This window comes from Pyrus communis, chromosome 15 (assembly GCF_041283825.1).
Source record: "Pyrus communis isolate YQ-2024b chromosome 15, ASM4128382v1, whole genome shotgun sequence".
Classification (NCBI taxonomy): Eukaryota; Viridiplantae; Streptophyta; class Magnoliopsida; order Rosales; family Rosaceae; genus Pyrus; species Pyrus communis.
The window spans coordinates 31,631,347-31,654,305 of record NC_142579.1 but is presented as its reverse complement, the minus strand read 5'-3'; the positions used below and the strand labels follow the sequence as shown (position 1 = coordinate 31,654,305).

The following is a 22,959-nucleotide window of genomic DNA, read 5'->3' as shown; positions in this document are numbered from 1 at the left end:
GAAGTTTAGAAAAGACAGGAAGTCGTGCATAGAGCGGGACGGTGGAGCTAACAGAGGAAACCACGCCACGAGTACTATGTACTGGTAGGCGTATAGCTTTCGCTATATTGAGTTCCTGAGACACAGCAAGTGGGGGTTTGGGACCTATGTTTTGTGTGTGTGTGTACGGCCCAGAAGCAATTTGCCAGAGCCAGCAGAAGGGCATTTATCTGTGCCATGTGGACTTCACATGTTGTGATGAGGCAAACTTATGGTGTTGAAAGGTTTGTACTACTTTGTAATGCATTTAATTGCTGCTTTCCCTTATGTTCTTAAGACACAAACACATGATTGGAGATTTGGAACAAACACATGACACAAACATGATAAAACTGCTTGACCTCCCCTCCTTACTCTCGCAGACAGACCATAATGGTACGTCCATATGCACTTGCTGCTGCAACAAAGGCAATGTTTGTAATATAAAAAGAACGTCAATATCGTTGAAAAACATTAACATTTGGGCAATTGAAGTTGTAGCCTTGTGCGAGATTGTAGTTGAAGCGGTAAGAGTGTTTACGCATGCACTTGTGGTTCTCTGTTTGAATTTATTTGGTTCGAAAGTGTTTACGCCTACACCAACGGTATTGTGTTTGAGTTCCTCTAGTTCAAAGTGTTTACGCCTGCACCCAAGTTCGTGGTTTAAATTTCTCTCCTCGATTATCTTTCGTACCAAAAAGATTGTAGCCTTTTTTACCCTCAAGAGAAAGTTTCAGTTCCAACTATTGTCTCTACATTCTATGTACAGTTCAGATTTGTGGTACCTTATCACAAATTCACAACGGACGGAGTTAGGACCAGCCCTTTTTTTGGGGCCCAAATTGGCTACAAGATATTGCTTTGCTCCCAAGCGAGAAGCCCATCAGAATTATGATCTAAAATGGTTTTGTGCAAACCCAGGTATTTCATAAGGCCGATTAGTGCTCAATCCAAATTGCTCCAATAAAGCCTTCCTCCTAATCACATTCCGACCGGCGTACCAAAAACAACGGAGGGCTACACACAACCGGATCCAATGGTTTGTTCAAGAAATGCCTTCATCGTAATCAGTTCACACGAGAAAAATCTCAGCGTCGGTCTGATACAGTCCTGACCTATTGCGAACATCTGCGATGGAATCCAAATTCTGACTCCTCCAATTTCGATTTTGGATTAATAAAGCGGCAATTCATCTTAGGGCCAAGAGCCAAGAACAGGGAAATATTCGATCCAACAAACTTGTTTCGGAAACATTATAGAAAGGAAAATAAAGAGAAATTGACTGCAGAGCAAAACATTCATACGATTAACTACCGGCACAACCAATGAGAAACAATTGCTAATAATAGCTATAGTTGAAACTGACTAAAACCGAGTCATTGTGTTGTAAACATGACATTTTGAAAATCAAATCCCCGATTCCCAGCAGAATGAAGGCCATGTCCTAGCAGAAATAAGCCACTTTCTATTGAAATGTCATCTCCCAGTCTATTCAAATGCCTCATCATCATCATCAGGAAGAGGCTGGGCAGCCGCTGATGCAAGCTCGGCTTCATGCCTGCAAGAAGCAAAACCGAGATGAGACCAATTTTTACTCTTTAGAAGATACTGAATCCACGTTGTTTGAATTGAAAAGTTACTAATTTCATTGTTAACATCAAACAAGATTTAGGTTCATCAACGTAGAGAAAATTCTTACTGTTGTTGGGCAGCCATGTCAAAGTGCACTTCTGGAGGAGCAAGGGCCGGAGACTCGACAAAATGAAGATTTGCATCACTGAAGTAACAACAGTATTAATCTCACGTATTACTATCGACAACTCTATAGTAACCATATCAAAATGAGAATGCTTGTAATTACCCTGCAAGCTTCCTCGCCAAGTAGAGGAAGGGTTTCTCAAAGTTGTAGTTGCTCTTTGCTGATATCTCATAGTACTGCAGATTCTTCTTTCTGTGGAAGGTGACCTGCTTGGCTTTGACCTGCCTGTTCTTCACATCAACCTTGTTGCCACAGAGAACAATAGGGATGTTCTCACAAACACTGAAATTACATTTAGAGTCACGTATACCAAACCATCATCAACAAACATAAAAATAAAACAATCAAAGAAACAATAGAGCTAACACAAATCAAATTTAGTTTAAACTCACCGGCATAGATCACGGTGCCATGTAGGAACATTCTTGTATGTCAACCTAGCGGTAACATCAAACATGATGATTGCACATTGCCCATGAATGCTGAATATTTCAACACAGAATTTTAGGCGAGACCTTCAACATAGGAGAAAAATGAAAGGGCAAAAAAATTTCCAACCATCCCCATAAACAGTTGGAGAAACAATTCAGAGACAATCAGATAATCATAAAAGACTTCCCCCAAAGCCTTTACATATTGTTCTTCCTACTAATAAATCAGTGTCTATCACATAATTCACTTATACCATTTATTATCCTAAACTAAGGAAACAAAATGATGGTTAATCCCATATACAAGAAGTTATATAAGATACAGTCAAATGCATTTTTATGCGGATTTGAAATACCAAAATTAAAAGCAGAGGCAACATGTATTTTCACTTACTAGTAACCATCACGAAGACCACCAAATTTCTCTTGCCCAGCAGTGTCCCAGCAGTAAAAGCGGATCTTTCCACAATTTGTGAAGAAGTCCAGTGGATGAACCTCCACACCAATGGTTGCTGTTTGCAAGGAAAAGTAAAGCAAAATGTATAAGCAAACATGTCACGATCAAACTCATTACAACAATCACCCAATACAAAGTCACAATGTAGTAAAGTGTCGAGGACGTCTCTTACGTTCGTATTTCTTCTCGAATTCACCAGTGAGATGCCTCTTCACGAAAGTGGTTTTTCCTGCATAAATCATCACCATTCAGCCCCAATCCAAATCATCACACAACAAGCTACAACATCAAGAATAGTTAACATTGTTTCTTATTTCCCAGACTATGTAGCTCCAAATTTGTTTTAACAAAATTAATATTTTGCAAAACACATTATTAATCCCTAATTAGCTCGACATTTCTCTGCTCTTATCCCTAATTTTTCAAAAAGACATAAATCAAATTTACAGACAAATAAACCTCATACAGGAATGAAATAATTTCACTAAAAAAAGATTGTTTATTTCAATCAAGATCAATTTAATTAGATAGTATCACAAAACAAACCAAATATGGTGCCTTTTTCAATTTAATTAATATTTTTAGTCAAATATGTAAAAATCCAGACAACATATTCGATTGAATCAAATTCTTCTCGAAACCCTAATTTTAAAAATGGCAATAATTGTTTAAATACAGTCGATGAAAACATCAATTAAAAAAAAAAGAAAAAAAAGAAACAGAACATGGAAACGGAAGATTACCAGTGCCTCCATCGCCAACGATGACGAGCTTAAAGCTCGGATAATCAACAGTCTGTTGGTTCGGCAAAGCCTACAGGAACAAATTCAAAACAAGGAAAAATTCAAACACGAACCAAATCGAAACAAAATTGATCGACCAGCAACTAAAAACCTAAGCCCTAACGAAAGCAGGACAAGGATTAGAGAGAGAGCGAGCGTGAGATACCATTGTTGTTCGAGGCGGCGAGTGGAGAGAGAGAGAGAGAGAGAGAGAGAATCTAAGAGCAGCGAGGAGTGAGAGAGACAGACGGAGCCGAAGGCGGCATTTGAGTATGAAGGTGGGGGAGGGACGCTAATTAAATGGCTTGGATGATTCCGCGCGTGGCTTTAGATTGACGCTATCATCTCCGCCTTTGGATCTTATTACTTTTGTTCTCTCACAATATGTTCTAGAACAAACCATTTTTGAATTGAAAGCTCCTAGACCACATTTATTATCTTATTTTCTCACTTACGTTATAATCTCACCCATCTTAAAAAGTTAAAAAATTAAAATGTTATTTTCACACCTACAATTATTTCCAAAATAACCCTTAATATACATACATATGAAATTATAAAATTATCTCTTAAAAAATATAACAAATAATATGTAAATGAAGTCCAATAAGGTCTGCAAATTCAAATGAAAACGACACAGGTATCCAAATTCAAAAGAATTTGACAACGACAAATTTAAAAATACGATGGACAAATTCAAATGACCTACACACAAATTATTCTTCTACCTTTTCAATGGAAACATAATCTTCTACCTCTTTCGTAAAAGCGTTATCTTCCACCTCTTCAATGAAAAAGTCATCTTCTAAGTCCATTGCTATTTTTTCTTTTTTTTTTTACTTTCTCCGAATGAAATGAGATGAAAATATGAGTTAGGGTTTAAGGTAGATAAATCATCTCTCATGCCAACCTTTTTTTTTTAAATTAAGCAAAACAAAATAATTAATATCCTTATCAATCTTTTTGTAAACGGACAAATTTGTAATTAAAAAATTCATTAAAAGATGAGTGAGAAGATAAAACATTGAAATGAGAATAACATCACTCTTTAAATTTTTCGGGACCCATGGTGGGTCCAGACACCAGGCCCAACCACTCATTTTCTATTTGAAAATCTGGATGCATGGTGCAGAATTGGGCCCAATTATAAATACTTCTTTTAAAACAAATGTCAAAAATGCAGAAATACTGTTAAATCGTAGGATGGTAGTTCATGGAGATTGAAATGCTTTTGTAAATTTTTTTGGTATTAAAAAAATAAATTATTGTAACGAAATCATCAGTCGATTTTTATTTTAAGTTTTTTTTACAGAAATAACAAATTTCTAAAAAAATTGGCAAAAATACTAATTTTGTACTTGCCCTTGCAATTTATTGGAATTTTTATTTTTTATTTTATTTTAAAGGAGCAGATTTCTACATTTTTGGAAATTAAAAGAAAGGTACAGAAAAAGATTAAAAATAAAACGTTTGGCGCAGTAACACATCGCACCGTTTTGATTTCGCACACAGAAGTAATCGGACAGTGCATCTCCAGATCTCAAATCCCTTAATCGACCCACCGGCCATGGCCTCCTGGCCCGCCTCGTCCGACTCCTCTAATCAGTAAGTCCCGCCAAACGCATGGAAATTTAGTTCATTTATTATTTATATTCGTTTTTTTTTTTTCTTATAATTCATGGAAATTTTAGGTGCCTTATTAATATAGAATTGAAAATATTGATAGGGAGGCCGCTGCTGCAATCAGAAAGAGAAAACCGGGGCATCAAATCAAGTTCTTGATTCCTCTTATATACGCCCCTGTTCTTCCCCTCAGTAAGTTTTTCCAATTTTCTCAACTTTTTTTTTTTAATTTGGCTTTAATTTTGCTATTTATTGATTTTAATCGATATTTCCCATCTGGGTTTTTTACCAACAAAATTATATTTTTGTTCTGTGGATGTTTGATTTTCTCAGTTCGACTGTCGTTGCGGAGGAACCCGGTTGTGCGGGACCGTTTGTTTACTGCCGTGCTGGTTGGAGCATTTGCTCATGGCTTTTATTTGGTGTATCCTTTTGTGTACTTAGTTTTTTTGGGGATTGATAGATTATATATTGAACGGATAGGTTGGTGCTATAAGAAATGATATGTTTCGTTTGCTATAAGTTGCAGAATTGATGCGAATGGGTGGAAGAATTAGTAACCTGAAGTTAATAAATTTTCGCATTTGCTACACATTTTCGGACTTTTAGGGATATGCTTTTGCAATAAGTGGCTGTAGGAATGTGATGTGTTGTTAGAGATGTGTGTTTGAATAAGACAGGGGTACATGCGTTAGATATTTTCGTGGCCGATTATTTGAGATGTGTTTGAACTTGTTTCCATGAGAGTGATCGTTTATTTTCATGGTTGCATGTTCTGGTGGTGGACCGTGGGTGAAGGGAGCAGGGTAGGATTGGTTTTAGAGAATTGTTTGAATTGCAAGCTAGAATTTGTATTAACAATGCGGTGATGGTTTGGAGATATCAACTGTGAAAATAGATTACCTTCGAGCTCGGTTGATACATAACAGACTGACTCGTTTGTTCTGATGTGGTTCCTTTTGAAATTTGAAATTCTGTCTTTGAGAAGAAGTCCTTATGTTTGACTTATGTAAAGAGAAACACATAAGCGTAGCGTTGTCGCATAAGATACTAATTCTCACCCAAAGTGGTACGGAATCACGAATTTACTCTTGTAACTTGCTACTTGTGAATGTTTCATTTATTTGATTCTTCAAACTCTTTTTATTTCACTTTCTTCCTGTCTTTATTGTCTTCTCGACATTCTGTTGTGTTTTATCCTTAACAGATGTATTCAGAACTGATCTGTATGATGTTGAGAGCAAGTGAATGTCAAAAGTATGGTTTGAGTTGTGCAGTAGCTTACACCTCTTCAACAACATGAATCGTTTTGCGGGTTCTTTCAGGTCAATGTTCCAGTGGCACCAACATTAGCTTAAGGCCATTTTGATACATTGTCGTAGGATAATTCAGATTATCTCCATCTATTATGGAGTTATACTGATGCTACATTTTGTCTTCTTTTCATTGGCCGCACTGCAATCTGTTTCCGGCTTATAATTGCAAGTGAATAAATACAATTGAGTAAACTGGTTTTGTCAATTACTAGGTTTGTTGTGGTTGCAGTTGTACATGCTTTGTTATGCTGAGAGGTCGAGTGGGGGCTTGGTTTTGCTAACATTGCGCGCCGGAGTCTTTTATTTTGTCTGTCTTCTGCAGGGTAGGAGACTAACTCACCTATGCCTAGGATGCCACGCAGGCAATATCCTAAGCCAATCGGGCAATGTCGTGAATGAGGATCCTCTCCGGATCCTCTTTGTGAGGATCACGGGGATCCTCAAATCGTGTCCGTTTATCGGACATCGTGTGGTCAGTTTTCTTCAGATACAGTTCATAATTAATTTTAAATAAAACTATTTAAAATAATTTATGATCGCACAATGTACAATGAACGGGTACGATTTAAGGATCCCCAAATCCTCATAAAGAGGATTTGGAGAGGATCCTCATTCCATGTCGTGTATCACGTTTTTAGTACTTGAAATATTTTCGGACTTTCTCACGCAGCAGTGTGCCTGTGAGCAATTTGCTTGGGCTACCACCAACATGACATCTCTGGTGCATAGAAGTTTCTCTTGCGGAGTTGGCCTCCGATATGGTACATCAATACTTTTTTGGTGAAAATATCTGGCCAAGCCTCCCAAGTACGGTGTCCCTGTCATGAATAACGAGTTTCATGATCTATGGATTCTGTGCGATACCTCACGGGCATATTCGCAGTTTGGATACTTTTCCTAGTTGTAGGATCCTACAAAAGATCCAAATATGCCACAACCAACTTGACCTAGACCTTGCAAGGCGATTGTGCCACGCCTATTTGCACCCGAGGGCATGTGTTCTCGGCTTCTCGTCACCTCCTACCCCAATATCACTAGGATTTATTATTCATCTTGAATGGTTCAACCGATGTAAGCAAACCTAGTTTATCTTAATCATCGTCACCTAACCATCATTATCTCAATTAAATTTAAACATCTTGATCATCGAAATTACAAGAAAAGTTGAAATCTCAATTTTTTTAGGTATGTCATTTAATATCTCTTGAGAAACCAATTTAAAAAAAAAAAAAATATATATATATATATATATAATATACACAACATCAATAATTACATGCTTAATCTTCTAAATCACGCAATTAGCTAAAAACAAGCGTTAATTACATCATGGATGTCACCATCTTTCACATTTTCCATCACCCCTAATCCTACTTTATGAAAAAACAAAAATAGATGATTTGGGGCTAACCATTATTGTCATCATCCCTCAATCGCCGGCTCAAAGATCGGACCGGGTCTTAAAATCGGAGGCGAGTCTGGTGGCGATCGAAGAGTGGTACATGGCGTCATGAAACGTCTTCATTTCGATCGTCTTCATCCGGAGCTGCCGCGCCTTCTCCTCCGTAAAGCAGCCAGGCGAGAACCGCGATCGCCGTGGTTTCGAGTCGGCTGCTCCGCCCTGGGCCTTGTCGTCTGACTCTGTCTTTGCCTCCGGGTCAATGTAGTCGGGTTCGGATGACCACCCGAAGAGCGGGGCCCACCACTTGAACGGCAAGCCTTTCCCGCCAACTGAGCTGGACTTTCGATTTCCGGCGGCGCATGGCGCGGCTAGGTTTGGCCGGAAGTGGATGAGACTGGTGGACATTTTTAGAGAGAGACGATGGTTTTGGGAGTTTGGAATAGCAAAATGAACAGTAGACAGTTTTGGGGAGCTTGCATTCCGAGTTTAAAGGGGAAAATTGAGAATTGGATAACGCAGGACGCGTGTCTGTTACAATGTTACTAGTCTAAGCACTGTGTGGGGTCCATTGTTCGCTTTTGAAGAATATTTTTACCGGCTATTCCGGTCTCTTTAGTGGCGATCATTGCGATGACTAACGTGATTAGACTAAAATAACCTCGACTTCTCGCAACGTAACTATTAGGTCCTAAATTAGCTCTTGGGATTTCGCCTAATTATTTATTAAATTAAACAGATCCGTTTATTCTTGATTTCATCTTCTTAATTCATAGGGAAGTGTTATTGGCACTCCAAAAATCTCATTGTACACTCCTCACAAGTGTATTTTTCTTTTCAGATATAGAAAGTTTGAAGTATATAATGAGATTTTAATTCATATTGTAGCAATTCCTTTCAATTATATCTTGTTAAACAAGTTTAGAAAATTCATTTTATTTCGAGATTGTTTAGTCATTCAGATGAATCAAGAAATAAAAATTCACCACGAGAATGCTACTTGTACTATAACTACCGATTAATTTGACATGTCATCGTGTACACATTTATCATTTCTTTATAATAGTGAGATTATACTTTAAACTAATATAAATTTGTGAAGAAAGAGTTTAGAAATTAATACATATAGAGAAACACATTCACTTTAACAATGTAATTGCGTTCACATCTGCTACATTCATTCATTGTGGATCGTGTATTTTTGTGCTAATATTGGTCAATCAATGCATTTTTGCAGTATTGGAATACCACACTGAAGACCAAATCAACTCCACTTGATCAAATTATACACACCACGTGAGCTAGAAAAAGAATATTTCTCTTGCTCCGTTGCTTGAACAACAATCTGGATCACACAAATAACAGTTTAACTTGTTGTCCAAATTGTCCAAATCATGTATACAAACATCAAAAACGAGTTTTTTCGTCTTTAAATTTGGTATTGACTAGTTATTTGTGACATTTCCACAATAGAAAGAGGCCAAACTTTCAAAGTGTCATTCAAATTTGGTTTCGACATGCAACGTGTTGAGGAAGAATCCAAATATATGATGTCCGTCGATGAGCTTATTCGCTTTCTTGTCGTTAATTTGCCGACGGCCGAAAAGTTACGTCGAAGTCAGCATGGAATTTTGGATCGATGCTCCTGCATGATTTGCATGCTGATGTTGAAATTTCAAAGATGCATGCTTGGTTCATATTCTGGCATCTCAAATACTTTTCGTGCAATAAAATTTGACAACGCCTAACGCACTTGACTTTGAGTAACAATGGCGTTTACGTACTAAACTTAATAATTGGCTACGTACGATTGAATAAGCAGATCTAGACAACATACATCGGCAAGTGTACCAGTTAGCACCACAAGCTGAAAGCTTCAATAACTTGATTGACCACAACCCATAGAAAATGCATTCTTAACTAGGGTTTATTATATGAAGAAAAAAACTGAAAATTAACCTAGCTAGCCTGCTTGTATAATTCAGTTGGTAAAGGGAAAGAAGGAAAAGAACAAAAGACATAGAGACTTGGCATCTTCCATTAACTCAGCAGCTCCTGCAATTGTATGTGCTTTTTGTGTTTATATGGAGGCTCCGATCGACTTCAATGACATTCTTTTTTTCTCATCTGCCTTTTCCCATGGCAAACAGACAGTCAATAGAAAGAGCAAACATTCATGTTTGCCTATGACAACAGAAACCAACCTAATTCAAACATCAATACTAGTATAGCGACTGGCATGTATTCCTCTTCGTTAGGAAGTTGTCAATTCGTCCAGGACTAAGGCCATCCCCAACCAAAGGATTCAGAGGGTCGAAAATAGCCTAAAAATCGTCTCCAACCGAGGAACAGACCAAAGGGCTCTTGGGCTCCACTGGACAAAAAAGAACCAAAGGGCCAACCGGTTGGCCCAAACCAACCAGCCAGCCAGCCCCGGGCTGGGCCACATGCTGACGTCATATTTATTTATTTATTTTTACAGTTTTTTTTTTTTTTGGGCCAAAATTTTCTAAAAAAATATTTAATTATGGGTTTAGATTTTTGGGGCTGAGAAAGGTGATTTGGTCAAAGTTTGGGGTGTTCATTTTATAAGCATGTTTCCTTGCTCATTCATCTGCCATGGTCGATGTGGGACAATTATAATGGGTGTAGTTGTAGTTGTATTTCCTTTCATAAGCATGTTCCTTTCACAATTTATTTTAAATATTTAGTTATATTACATTTAATTTGTTGTAGTTGTAGTTTTTAAATTTAAGTTGTAGTTTCTAAATTTAAATAATAAATTATGTTTGGCCCTTCGGCCCTCGGTTGGAGACGGTTTTTTGTGACAAGGCTAAAACGAGCCCTATGACCCTTTGGCCTCGGTTGGAGATGATAAGAAATATGGTCCTGCACTGTTCATTAAAATATTAATTTCTTGGTGATCACAAGAAGATAAAGGTATGTTTGTTTGCCTTCACTAGTATTCCTTGGATTGGACTAGACTAAATGGTAGTCCAGTCTGGTGTTTGTTATTTAAATGAACAAGAGTTAATGAGACTAAAGGGGACTCGCCCAAACTGAACGCTTCACTAGTCGTTCTTAGTAAGAGCCCTCGGTTTCGAGCGGACTCCTAGTCTCATCCTCTCTCGTAGCTAATCCATCCGTCTTCTTCTCCTTCACACTTTCGCCATCTCCCATCTCCTTCACGACTTCATCGTCTCGTCCGAGTTCGAGTAGGACGAGGAGGTTCTCAGCGACGACGGAGAGACCTCATCTGACCTCAAACTCTTCGTGGGTAACTTTCCCTTCAGCATCGATAGCACTCAGCTCGCTGATATCTTCGAGAGCGCTGAAAATGTCCAGATGGTCAAGGTAATTCCTTGTTTTCACTCGAAATTTTGTAAATTTTACTTGAAATTTGGGTGAAAAGTGAAATCAGTTGTTGCTGGTTTAGTGTTTTGTGGGTTAAATTTGGAGGGTTTTTAGCATTTGATATATGATGATAAGACGACCGGAAGAAGCAGAGGATTTGGGTTTGTGACTATGTCAAGTGTTCAACAAGCTGAATATGCTGCTCGCCAGCTAAACGGCTATGTAAGTCTTCATATTTAAGTCTGACCATTTGCTAATATTTTCTTATATATGCGAAAGTTTGTGATTTGCGAATTGGTACTTTATTTGTAATCGTATTTGTTAACATTCATTGTTGAAACTTGCTTGAGATTTGTCTTACTGAAGAAATGTTTGATGGAGCTTAGTCTCTGGCCTTTGAGAACCCTGTTTGTTGTATATAACTATTTTAGCAAGAGTTTCATGGCATTATCGTGAAAACAATTTTACTGATTGACGTTTGAAACTTGGTCGATGTTTATTTCATTCTGAAAAGGTTGCTTTGTTTTGTAGCTTTGTGTTGCATTTCTTGATGTTGGTTTTTTAGTGTAGTGATTGGTTGAGTTCCGTATTTATTTTGCTGAGTCTTGCCGTCATTTGGTTGTATTGCATTCACGAGAACCCTGTATATCGTATCTAATAAAGGCTTATATCGTATATAAGAAAGACTTCATTGCATTTGGCAGGAACTTGATGGCAAGGCATTAAGGGAAAAACTATGGACCTCCTCCTCCTCGGACTGAGGATTCCTCTTTCTCTGGCTTTTCATATTTGGTTGTGTTCATGCATTGCTTGATTCCATTTATTTGAATGTGCTGAGTTTTCAAGTTTTCGCATATAATCATGTTCTATATCCTATGGTATAGAAACATTGTTGAGATTTCTAAAATAAACAAATGTGCATCTGTATCAATTTGTTATGGATATAAAAGTTTCACTTGATTTCTAAGAGCATCGTATTTGAGATGTTGCCAAATTTGTTCTCTGATTAATATACTTAGCTATGGTGTGTGAAACATATCCACCAACTACAGTTTGCAGCAATGTTGAGACTTTAAGGTTGAGGTAGCTGCGGATTATCTGCATTTTATCCATTTTTAACCAATTTCTGTTCTGTTTACTATACGATGCTTACAACATGCAGTCTTTTGATCTGAGTATCTGACATCATGATTAATCTTTCTCAGTCTAAGCTTCCACCTGGGGTGGAGTCTGCTCTACTACAACAAGTTTTGAGCCTAGCACCAGAAAAATTGAGTTCATTGTCTTCGGAACAACAACAAGAAGTAATAAAGCTCCAACAGATGCTTCGATGAGATCAGATTTAGCCATCATAGCTGAGTCATAAATGGTAGTTTTGATGCAGCAAGTTGTTACATGTGCAGGCACCAACTTGCTTGCTAAAGCAACAAAAGGCGTGGTATTGATTCAATCGATTTTGATTGTTTATAATAGTATGTTCATGTAAGAAGTCGATTCAGAGGATCTGTAGTGCAGGAGTACTATCGTATTCGTGTAGCCTACACAAGCTTATGTTTTAGTCTAGTTAGTAAATTAGTTAGGATTGCAAAATTTTGTCTGTATCACAACATTTAAATTTACATTCCCTCAGCTAAAACTTGTTGCTTCACTTTTGACAATCCTTTGCTCCAAACATTGTGTACTTTGCTCGAGGTATATTCATGATCTCTTCCTTTTGCATATTGTTATTGGTTTTCTTCAAACTAGTTGAAGCAAGCAATTTACGTGCTCGAATTCAAATGTAGCAATGATCAAGGCTCGGCTATCCATTTGCCATTGCGCCTCACGCATCATTGTGGTCTTGCGATTGAAGGCAATCAAACCAAAGGTGAATAATTAAGAAAACCATTCTAAACCCCGTCAATTGTTAGGAAAACACCTTTGTTATATTAATGTTTGGAGCAAAACTACTATTGAATCATGTATGTTTCTTTCGTTGGCAAGAAATTTGGTTTTTGTATTTTTTATTGAGTCATACTCTCATATAATATTATTAATTTTGATAATATCTTTAAATAAAAAGAAATTAAATTAGAATAATAATTTAGTCTTAGTCCAAGCAAACATCAAACTGGTGACAGTACTATTTCCATTATCCTGCTTCTTAGTCCGACACTGCACCAAACTCTTCATTAAGTTAGTCCAGCTTAGCCTAATCTAAGCCAGTCTAGCTTAGTCCTTGAACCTAGTCTAGTCCGAGATAATCTGGTGCAACAAATGCACCCTAAAAGTTCATAAATAAATCACTACGTTTCTAACCAATGAATCCACATTCTGTTCAGTACCTTGATCTTGTTTGATGCCTCAAGTCCATCAAGCTGGTTTAAAAGCTCCAGTATCGTCTGCTACACCTCATAGTTGTCACCATTGCCACTATCAGATTCCATACAAGCAGATCCAATACACACGATTTCATCAATAAAAATGATACATGGAGCATGTTCACTGAAATAATTAAAAACCGATTTGAAATAAAGTTAGCAAACGAATAACATCAACTCACATTAAGGAATGTGATGTAGAACAAGATATGGGTCAATTTTTACTAAGAAATAAAGAAAATAAAATGTTTCAAATTCTGGTAAAGAAGAATTAAAGTTGGAAAATATCAGATTCAATCAATATGGTGATGGGAAACATAGCAAGAAATATTATAGTGTCAAAAGTGGGCATTTTTTTTTTCCAAAAAAAAAGGGCATATAATATGTCGTGTTTGAAATAAATTTCAGACATTTCAATTGTCGTCCGACTAATGTCATTGTTATTTACTTTCGTTTTAATTCCTTAAGCCTTTTGAGTTGGAAAATATCAGATTCAATCAATATGGTGATGGGAAACATAGCAAGAAATATTATAGTGTCAAAAGTGGGCATTTTTTTTTTCCAAAAAAAAAGGGCATATAATATGTCGTGTTTGAAATAAATTTCAGACATTTCAATTGTCGTCCGACTAATGTCATTGTTATTTACTTTCGTTTTAATTCCCTAAGCCTTTTGAGTTGTCCAAATGTGTTGTAAATGACTTATTTAAGTCGTGACTGTTTCCCATTGTAATGATCAACTTATCAATTAATCAAATTATCCTTTAGGATTCATCAAACTAGTGGATTCTAGAAACTTTGTTCTTCAAGGATTTACGCTTGTATCCTTGTTAACTTGTGTTGCATCAATTGGTATCAGAGCAGGGAGTTGCCATGTTCTAATGACAATTGATTGTGGGAGATGCAAATCTCTTTCCAACGTTGATTGTGGGATGAAGGCTATGTGTGGCACACCAAAGATCATCTATGGTGTGGTTGTAAACAATCTTTTGTTGATGGGGAATGCACTAGAGGATTTGCCTCAAGCCAAACTCATTCCCTTGATGTTAGAAAAATTTATTGTTTTGAGAGTGATGAATGCATAGAAGATTTTCTTGATTGGGTTTCTGTTGTGGAGCAATTCTTCGAAAAAATAATTATTCCAGAGGAGAAGATGGTCAAGACAGCTACTTTTCGTCTACGGAAAAATATTGCTTTTTGGTGGGATAGTTTTGCAAAAGGCATGAAAGAAAGAAGGAAAAAAATTTATATTCGATCTTGACGTAGGATGAAGAAAGTTATTGTAAATGTATGGTTTCCGTTTGAATATGATTTGTTTCTTTTAAGAACGGAAAATGTTATTTTCAAATAAAAGAAAACGTAGTGGAGGAAAAACTATTTGATGATTTCATATGCCAAGAAAGGATAGAGGAAGAAAATAAAGTTGAATCGCCAATTCGAGTGATGTCATGATTGAAGAGAAAGCCATAACAGAAGAAGACAATCAAGTCAGCATCCATGATGAACAAGGTATTGATAAAACTTATATTGTGGTCGATATGGTTGTATATACACGACCATGAATTACATATTTCATATATATAATTATTATATTTTTTTTAGGTTAAACAATAACAATTTTATTAGAACGTCCATAAAAAGCACAAACTTCAAAAAGGGACTCCATTGAACCACAGGGGTTCTCAAACCAAACAGACTCAAAAGCATAAAATATAGCCAACTAATCTTTAAGGGCTATTATCAACTATGATAAGTTATAGCCGCCTTAACTCTACTATAAATATCCTCATTTAGTATGTCACTAAAGCTTAAGAAATTTTTTTTATAGAACGACAATAAACTATCAATGTTTTATGGCACATAATGTTAGACGGTCAAACATTAACATGTGCAAAAAATAATGTAGCGGAGATGAAAATGTTTCGTTAAATGTGTGAGGGACACGAGAAAAGACATAATCAAGAATGAGAATATCTAAGGTAAAGTAGGAGTGGCCGCAATTGAACATAAGATGAAAGAAAATCTGTTAAGTTGATTTGGACATGTGAACCGAAGATCTATAGATGTTTCTATTAGAAGATGCGACTATGAGACAGAAGTTCGGATAAAAAGAGGTAGAGAAACTTAGTAAGACTTGGAAAGAGAATCTAAGAAAAGACAAGGAGTACTTGAAGCTAACGGAAGACTTAACGCAAAACCGAGCACATTGACGTTTTAAGATTCATACAACAGATCCCACTTGGTGGCCACTTAATGAGATGAGGCTTTGTTGTTGTTCTTGTGGTTGGTTACGTAAACAAATTGGCAAAGTCAAGCAGTTCATAGTTTCAAGGGATGTTATCTTTAATTTCAACTCAAAATTTCAAACATTAGCATGCACAAAACTCCAGTATAAATAGCATCTCGCAAACAATGGTATTTTTCTCTTTAAAAAATGGTATTTAACTATTTACATTTAGTATACTATTGCATTTATAAAAAATAATAATAATAATAACAATAATTTTGTTGCAGGGTTCCACACTATCGTCTACAAAAATTGTCTTACAAAGTACGTTTTTCCATTCTCTCGAAGAAATAAAGATAGCCATTACCTTTGTCAGGGATGCCTCCCTCACAATACTCTCCAACCTTGTCATCATCAAAAACGACCCAGCTCCCACGTTTCAAGATGTGTGCAATATACCGACCATGATCAATAGAGGTTCCAAGGTGACTTATGAATCCAATAAGCTCATACCCTGCACGTAGCCATCTAGCAGTGAAAAACATACAAAACAAACCCATAACATATAAAGAATACTTTGATAGCTTATACCCTGCACGTAGCCTAACATGTGTATATTATCTTGTTTTACAGGTGAGAATACTTTGATTGATTAATGGAATAGATCATATAAACACGCACCATGACTTTACATCTCGCGTCAATGTACGTACCATCTACATAGTTTTAGGTCAACAATTCAGTTAATACTTCTCAGCACATGCAGCCTTAATTTTGACGTCCATGTAGTTTGTGTGGTGTTTGTGCAAATTTCTCATATATATGTGCAGAAGAAAAAAGAAAGATTAGGTACGAAAAACTAACTTCCTCCATTTTGACCTCTCTCCCTGTGTAAATGGCCAATGTTTATGATATCATCAACATCTATTCTGACATCTGCATAAAGAGAGACAAGAAAATGAGAATCCTTCAAAACTCAACATAAATAGAAACAAACTGGGAAGCTAAAAGAAAATTACCAAGCTTGTTCTCCACCCCCGGCTCCTTTACGAACCTTTGCATGTGCATCACCAAGTACTTAGGGAACGAATTTAGACGTGCTTCCCTGCAGTTAATAAAAAAACAGGATGGTAAGAGACAGAGAGACAACATTTATTTTTGGTTTTTGTCGATATGGTTACTAAGAGACATCATCGTGTACTGACAATAATTTATCTTCATCGTAGAATGTTGACAAATTTTAGCAGACACAACATCATCAAGAGAATACATTGACACCAGAAAATAATCAGAAAGCTTACATAATTGTTTTCTTCTCTTTAGTGTACCAGTCACTCTGTTCATGCATTCTCTTTTCTGAAAGGTTGAAGTTCGAGGACGAAAGACAATTTCTTAGAGAAATGCTTGTTGAAGGACCGTCAGTTGGAATTATTAGGGAAAGAGAAAAACAGCGACGGAAAAAAGGAACTCCAGAAATGGGACGAAGATCAATATCAAACGTGAAACCGCTCGAAGGATCAAACATAGGTCTCCCGCGCCTCCCACCGTCAGTATGAAGATTGTTAATTTGAATAAGAAAATGTAGAAAGAACTCATAAGCATCCTAAACGATAAAAAGGTTTCAGGTATTAGTAATATTAAAATTGAAGCAGTCAGAGCAAGAATGATAATAATTTTGAGTTTACAATATTGTCAAGTTGTACAAAAGTGTCTCATATAATAAAAATAGTGGAGAGCAAGAAGAATTAGGCAATTCACCTGTTCTTTCATGGAAGAAAATTTTGAATAGCTGGCTGCCATCGTCGTCTTAAACATTTGAGGCGGTATCCCTTCTTGTTTCTCTGATTGCTTCATGAAAGAACAGGAAATGATTAGTAAACACCAATGAGGACATCCTAACTCAATGATGATCATTGCAACTAGTATTATGATTTAGTAGTATTCTTCTCTTGGGAGGTGTTAGGCTCAACTCCCGTAAATGGTACACGATGATCTAAGTTCTAACTGTAATAATTGGTATAAAATTCGTCATTCATGGAAGAACCTAACATCTCTCCCTGTGTACAAGAGCCACTCACACCTTCTCGTTCCTCCCCCCCGCCGGGGGATTATACCCTCTTGTTTTTAATCTTATTTCTAATCTCAAAATGTATTTATAATCTTTTTGAATAACTATATATGTCCTTTTTACTAATTTTAAAATAGTTGATAAATATTTTAAAGCAGAAAACTGATGGCATTGTCTAAAGTTGCAAACGTAGATGAAACCAATAAAAAAATAAATTAAATCGAAAACACAATGATTAAAATAGATTTGAGGTATAAACAAAGTTATCGAAAAATGTTTTTACAAGCATACACAAATAAGTGGGTGTCACAATCAAGTCCAAACTAATTGCGCTAGCAATACAAAAATTATATAGAGGATAAACAAGCCAGTAGTGGAAATGAGTAGAAATATATGGGCAGAACAAATAAGAAAGCGTTCCGGACATACCTTTTTTACAGGAGCTAATGAGTATTCACCAGATAGCAAACCATGCGCCAACTTAACTCTGTCATGCAAAACAAAAGATAAGTCTTTCCAAAAATGTGGATGAAGCAATCTACAGTATCTCATGATTAAGAAGAAAAGCCAGAAAAATAGAAACAAATTCAATAACCGAAATACACACCCATGTTTGCATTTGGAGTAGTGAGTATAAACCAGAAACTCTTATTCATAAACAACAATCGAAATTGGTGACAATTAACACTAATAACTAGTAACACATCTTAGCGACAGAAATGCATTTAAAAAATCAATCCTTAGAATTCCCTACGTACTTACGTTTGCATGTTCAAGTCTACAGAGGGGTCAGCTGTAGCCTTCTCAAATGCCTCTTTTAAACTTTGCACGTCGTAGAATCTGATGCATTGTGAAAATAAAAATAATAAATAATATAGCTCATTCCCCTTTTTACACCGATTAGAAGAGGGAGGGAGGGAGGGAGAGGGGGGGGGGGGTGCGGGGTGGGGGTGGGGTGGGCGGTGTGGCGGAGGGATACTAACCCTACAGAGAACAAGGATGTTGATAACACAACTTGCATTGTCGCTGCCATATAGCTACTGCAAAACAAATCTCAAATCAGTGTAAACCCATTTAAGAGAAAGGACGCTTAAAAAAAAGAAGAAGCGTTTTCAGCAACATTACACGTACGAAAGCTACCTATTTCCCAAATTAGTAAGTCCAGTGTAACCTCCTCCAAAGGCCTTTTTTATTTGGCTCCCGTCAAAATTGGTATTCTGGTTAAGCTTTCTTTCAGCCTAATAACAAGAACGAAATTAGAATGCCCTGTATCTTTTTTATAGTTATTAGATTAAACATTCATCCCTTATAAAGATTTGATTAAGGTGCTTTGATCAATTGCCACCTCAATAATTTTCTATTTATTTAATTTCCATATCATTAATTTAAATGCATTTATATAGAGGCATAAGGTAACTTAGCAACTAATTGCCTACAATATAGGAATTTAATTTCATGAACCCCCTTCTACACATTAAATGACATTTTTTTTAATAAAATAAAATAAAAAATTAATTAACTAATTCCTCATTACCTTATTATCATTATTTAAAAAAAATATATCTTTCTATTAAAAATGTCTCAATAAAAAGTCTTCAATATATATTTTTTCACGTATAGATATATAAAAAATATACTTAAAACTTATGGTACATTTGAGAACAAAAGTATCAACTTTTGGTATGTTTAGATTTCAAATGTACCGAGAAACCAAATTTACCAAAAATTCAAATGTACCATAAAACCAAATGCACCCATTGTTATGTAATCCTTTTGATACATTTAGATTTCAAAGGTACAGATAAACCAAATGTATCCATTGTTAGGTAACTCTTTTGGTACGTTTAGATTCCAAATATACCAAAAGACCAAATGAACAAAAAATCACAAATGTACCACAAAACCAAATGTCTCTATTTGATAATCCTTTTGGTACATTTACATTCCAAATGTACCGAGAAATACAAAAAATCAAATCCACTATAAAACTAAATGTGTCCATATTATAGGTAACTAGATGTAGCTATATAATCAAACAAATCTTTATTATGTGTTGGGTTTTCTAAATAATAAAATCTGACAATTTTTTTTGTATAAGTATTCTACTATATTCACACAAAAAAAAAAAAGTAAAATTATAACAAACAATAAAAAAATGCATAGAGATGGATAATAAATGCATAAATATAGGGATAAGAGGGGGAAAAAAATGAAATGTTTAGGAAAAGTCGTGAAAAACTAAAATTCTAAACAAAATAAACTTATGTGAAACACTGAAATTAATAACCAAAATTTTAGGAAAATGCTTGATCAAATTTTCAAAAGGAGTGTATGTTTAGTTTAAAAAATTAAAAAACGAAGCACCTATATCAAAACGCCTCTATTAATTATTATTATCCAAAAAATAAATAAAATAATAAGTAAATTGCATTATTTGCTTCGCTTTCACTTACGATAACGTTGCTTTTTTTATTTTATTTTTTTTATTTTTTTTTATGATTGATTTGGAATTGTGGTGTTTTTGAAGAAAAAAAATTATTAAAAAATATAGAACATTAAATATGTTTGATAGAAAAAAAGTGATTTTTTTTTAATGGTTGTCAATGACGGTAAAAAAACATAAAAAAGCAGAAGCAAGTTATACTTCTAAGTATTTTACAAAATTACAATCATTGCTCATACATTATTCTCTTTAACAATTATTATATCACATTAAGTACCATATCATTTTTAGTCATTTAATATATTCACAACAATTTATATAAAAGTTTACCAAACACTCGGGACACTTTTTTTTTTTTTTTTTTTTTTTGTTAAAAGCATTAATAAAAAAAAGTTTACTAAAACTCAATAATTTTATTTTATAACTGTTTATTCTCACAACATAACATAAACAGTTTTCTTAAAAAAACACAATAATACCAAACTGACTCTCAGTCAGTTTGGCCAATGATTGGGTTTTGTTAGCAGCGTAGAAAACCAAAACAAAATTACCAAATTAAGAGAAGTAAGTCGCTTCAGTTACCAAATTGACATAAAAACCAATACCGTATGTTCAGTTTGAAGCTGAAGCATCTCACTCCTCCTCCAACAGTAGAAATCAACCGCTTCCTTGAACTGCAATCATGAAATCTCATTAATTTTTTTTATTTTTAATTTTTCACATAAAACAATTGTCTACGGAAAAAGGAAGAGGCACCTCATCTCGTAGGCTTCCATAAGGAATTTTTTGCACTTGTCCATCATCAGCGAATATGACCATCTCTTTAGTTATTTCATACACAGGTTCATCGCGGACAGATCCGACATTGTCTGTCATATCATATAAACAAATATGAGAAGAAAAGAGTAATATAAACAACTTTGCCATTTATTTATTTTTTCAATCTCAAAATTTTCAAGCACCCAGTGGTGGATGTACTTGGAAGCAAGGTCCCAGGACTACTCGGAAAGGGGGGGGGGGGGGGGGATGCACGTTGTAATCAAAGTAATTTCAGGTTTACTCGAAATCTAGAAAATATACATATGAAAACTAATCACACAAATCATTAATATCAAAGGAAAACTAATGAAAATAACTTGAAAACTTTGAGTTTTAACGAAAATGACCAAAAAATGTCGTAAGTGAATAGTACCAGATTGACTTTTTAGAGTAAAAATGTGATTTTTCGTTAAAGTGAACAGTACAGGAAGCTTTTCGTTAAAACTCCCCAATATCAAGGATATAATATAGCGTAGAAAAAGACTAAAAAAACCTCAATCATAACACAATCTTGACTAAAATTACCTGGCACAGAGCGCTTTCGAATTTTCTGGTTATTATCCTCAGAAGCAGACATATCTTTTTTCATTATATGCAAATAAACTGGATTTCCAGTCTTCTCGTGGTTCCAACGCACATAATTTTTTCCAAATGCAAGATATGTGGTTAAGTCGATAAACAACTCACCATCAGATTTCTGAAACTCATCAAAGAGACACCATATGTCAGAGAAATTGAAACCCTATATGGAAAGAAATTAAAAAAAAAGAAGAAGAAGAACGTACAAGACTACGGAAAGACAGGCAACATTCATTGTAGACGCATGCGTTATGCTTGACGACATGGCGATCAACCCAAGTTTCATAGGATGGGGATCTTTCCTTGTATATGACTGGGTAAGAGGCACTGTGGACAAAATATTTCGAGCCCTTGAGTATCTTAGCAAAGCCCTTGTCTCCCCACTTATTCCCCCACGAATTCTTTATGATCCAATACTCCTTGCCAGTTATGTTGCATCTACCATAACCCACCACCGTAACAGTATGAAGATCATAATTATTATCATAAGTTTGAGGCTTGGGCTCATAAATTTCGAATACATCTTTCCATTCAAAAAAGAAGTAGTCAATCGATATGACCATAGCAAGTGCTGGAATCGTCTTTAGGGCTTCCACTATCAATTTCTCATCGTATAAAATTTCAAAGTCATCTATATGGAATCTAGGAACTTTTCTTGGACCAGGTCTCCTGTTGTTGTAGGCTAGCTCTTTATATTTTTCACTTTCATAAGAGCATTGCTCTTCAGTAAGCATGCCTTCTTTTATAATGAAGTTATATGCCAATTCGGGCCAACATTGACCCCCAGAAATTACATCATCTGTCATTATGTAGGGAGAACCAACGTATATAGCCAAATCTCGGGCGGAAAGAGTTTCTGCTTTCACATCCCCCCGGATGTGCCTATACGCTGCTTCCACGGTTTCAGCTACAGAAAAGCAAGTGCATGTGTCTTCAAGGAATTGCTCTCTAGCTACTAAGCTTACAGTGCCCCTGGTGGCCCAATTAATTATGTCGTCTTCACTGCCATAAGAAGAATATTGTATAAGTTATGACATTCATCAGGCAAGTTCTCTAGAACTACTCTTACACAACAAATTCATATTAATTAATTAAAGGAAAGTAATGGACCTGAAACGTGGACGATCTTCCTCTTTCATGTTTAAGCAAGAGTTGTGGAGAGCTCAATATAATGTCTGACTGCGGTCGGAGTCTCTCAACTACTAGGTTTGGCCAAGTATAGAACTTCAAGGTTTCAAATTAATCAACATATGGCTCTGCAATGGTTAGAATAGTATGAGAATGGGTATTTGGTAAAGCACAACAAGAAGACAGTAATATCACAA

The 22,959-nt window shown here is 35.7% G+C and overlaps 4 protein-coding genes and 1 long non-coding RNA gene across 5 annotated transcripts; 2 read left to right on the top strand and 3 right to left on the bottom strand.

The window, feature by feature from the left end:
* Positions 1–1,301: 1,301 nt before the first annotated feature.
* Positions 1,302–3,848, bottom strand: LOC137741820 (GTP-binding nuclear protein Ran-3). Its single transcript, XM_068481539.2, has 8 exons — positions 3,614–3,848; positions 3,409–3,478; positions 2,838–2,894; positions 2,603–2,720; positions 2,170–2,259; positions 1,880–2,059; positions 1,718–1,795; positions 1,302–1,576 (listed from the first exon to the last, which is right to left on the bottom strand). The coding sequence occupies exons 1-8, from the start codon at positions 3,614–3,616 to the stop codon at positions 1,507–1,509; spliced, it is 666 nt and encodes a 221-aa protein (XP_068337640.1). The 5' UTR covers positions 3,617–3,848; the 3' UTR covers positions 1,302–1,506.
* Positions 3,849–4,849: 1,001 nt separating this feature from the next.
* On the top strand, positions 4,850–6,591 carry LOC148690864 (uncharacterized). Its single transcript, XM_088685274.1, has 4 exons — positions 4,850–5,052; positions 5,174–5,262; positions 5,404–5,494; positions 6,288–6,591. Exons 1-4 carry the CDS (start codon positions 5,015–5,017, stop codon positions 6,316–6,318), a joined length of 249 nt encoding a protein of 82 aa, XP_088541400.1. The 5' UTR covers positions 4,850–5,014; the 3' UTR covers positions 6,319–6,591.
* Positions 6,592–7,645: 1,054 nt separating this feature from the next.
* On the bottom strand, positions 7,646–8,262 carry LOC137743571 (uncharacterized). The gene has a single exon (XM_068483528.2). It carries the CDS (start codon positions 8,191–8,193, stop codon positions 7,828–7,830), a length of 366 nt encoding a protein of 121 aa, XP_068339629.1. The 5' UTR covers positions 8,194–8,262; the 3' UTR covers positions 7,646–7,827.
* A 2,817-nt stretch (positions 8,263–11,079) lies between these two features.
* Positions 11,080–12,854, top strand: LOC137726382 (uncharacterized). Its single transcript, XR_011067628.2, has 2 exons — positions 11,080–11,361; positions 12,345–12,854. It is a non-coding gene; the product is annotated as an uncharacterized LOC137726382 (long non-coding RNA).
* A 3,016-nt stretch (positions 12,855–15,870) lies between these two features.
* Positions 15,871–17,824, bottom strand: LOC137730802 (ubiquitin carboxyl-terminal hydrolase 14-like). The gene is made up of 5 exons (XM_068469778.2): positions 17,484–17,824; positions 17,027–17,328; positions 16,745–16,830; positions 16,590–16,661; positions 15,871–16,239 (listed from the first exon to the last, which is right to left on the bottom strand). The coding sequence occupies exons 1-5, from the start codon at positions 17,637–17,639 to the stop codon at positions 16,043–16,045; spliced, it is 813 nt and encodes a 270-aa protein (XP_068325879.1). The 5' UTR covers positions 17,640–17,824; the 3' UTR covers positions 15,871–16,042.
* Positions 17,825–22,959: the final 5,135 nt, after the last annotated feature.

Coding starts and splice junctions, on each gene's coding strand:
- LOC137741820 (XM_068481539.2), bottom strand. Junction 2,895..3,408: donor CGTTGGCGATGGAGGCACTG/GTAATCTTCCGT, acceptor TGATTTATGCAG/GAAAAACCACTTTCGTGAAG. Junction 2,060..2,169: donor TGGCACCGTGATCTATGCCG/GTGAGTTTAAAC, acceptor ATGTAATTTCAG/TGTTTGTGAGAACATCCCTA.
- LOC148690864 (XM_088685274.1), top strand. CDS start 5,015: ATGGCCTCCTGGCCCGCCTCGTCCGACTCCTCTAATCA. Junction 5,263..5,403: donor CGCCCCTGTTCTTCCCCTCA/GTAAGTTTTTCC, acceptor TGATTTTCTCAG/TTCGACTGTCGTTGCGGAGG. Junction 5,495..6,287: donor GCTCATGGCTTTTATTTGGT/GTATCCTTTTGT, acceptor AGATGTATTCAG/AACTGATCTGTATGATGTTG.
- LOC137743571 (XM_068483528.2), bottom strand. CDS start 8,193: ATGTCCACCAGTCTCATCCACTTCCGGCCAAACCTAGCCGCGCCATGC.
- LOC137730802 (XM_068469778.2), bottom strand. CDS start 17,639: ATGATCATCATTGAGTTAGGATGTCCTCATTGGTGTTTACTAATCATT. Junction 17,329..17,483: donor TTTCTTCCATGAAAGAACAG/GTGAATTGCCTA, acceptor TTTATCGTTTAG/GATGCTTATGAGTTCTTTCT. Junction 16,831..17,026: donor AAAGAGAAGAAAACAATTAT/GTAAGCTTTCTG, acceptor TATTAACTGCAG/GGAAGCACGTCTAAATTCGT.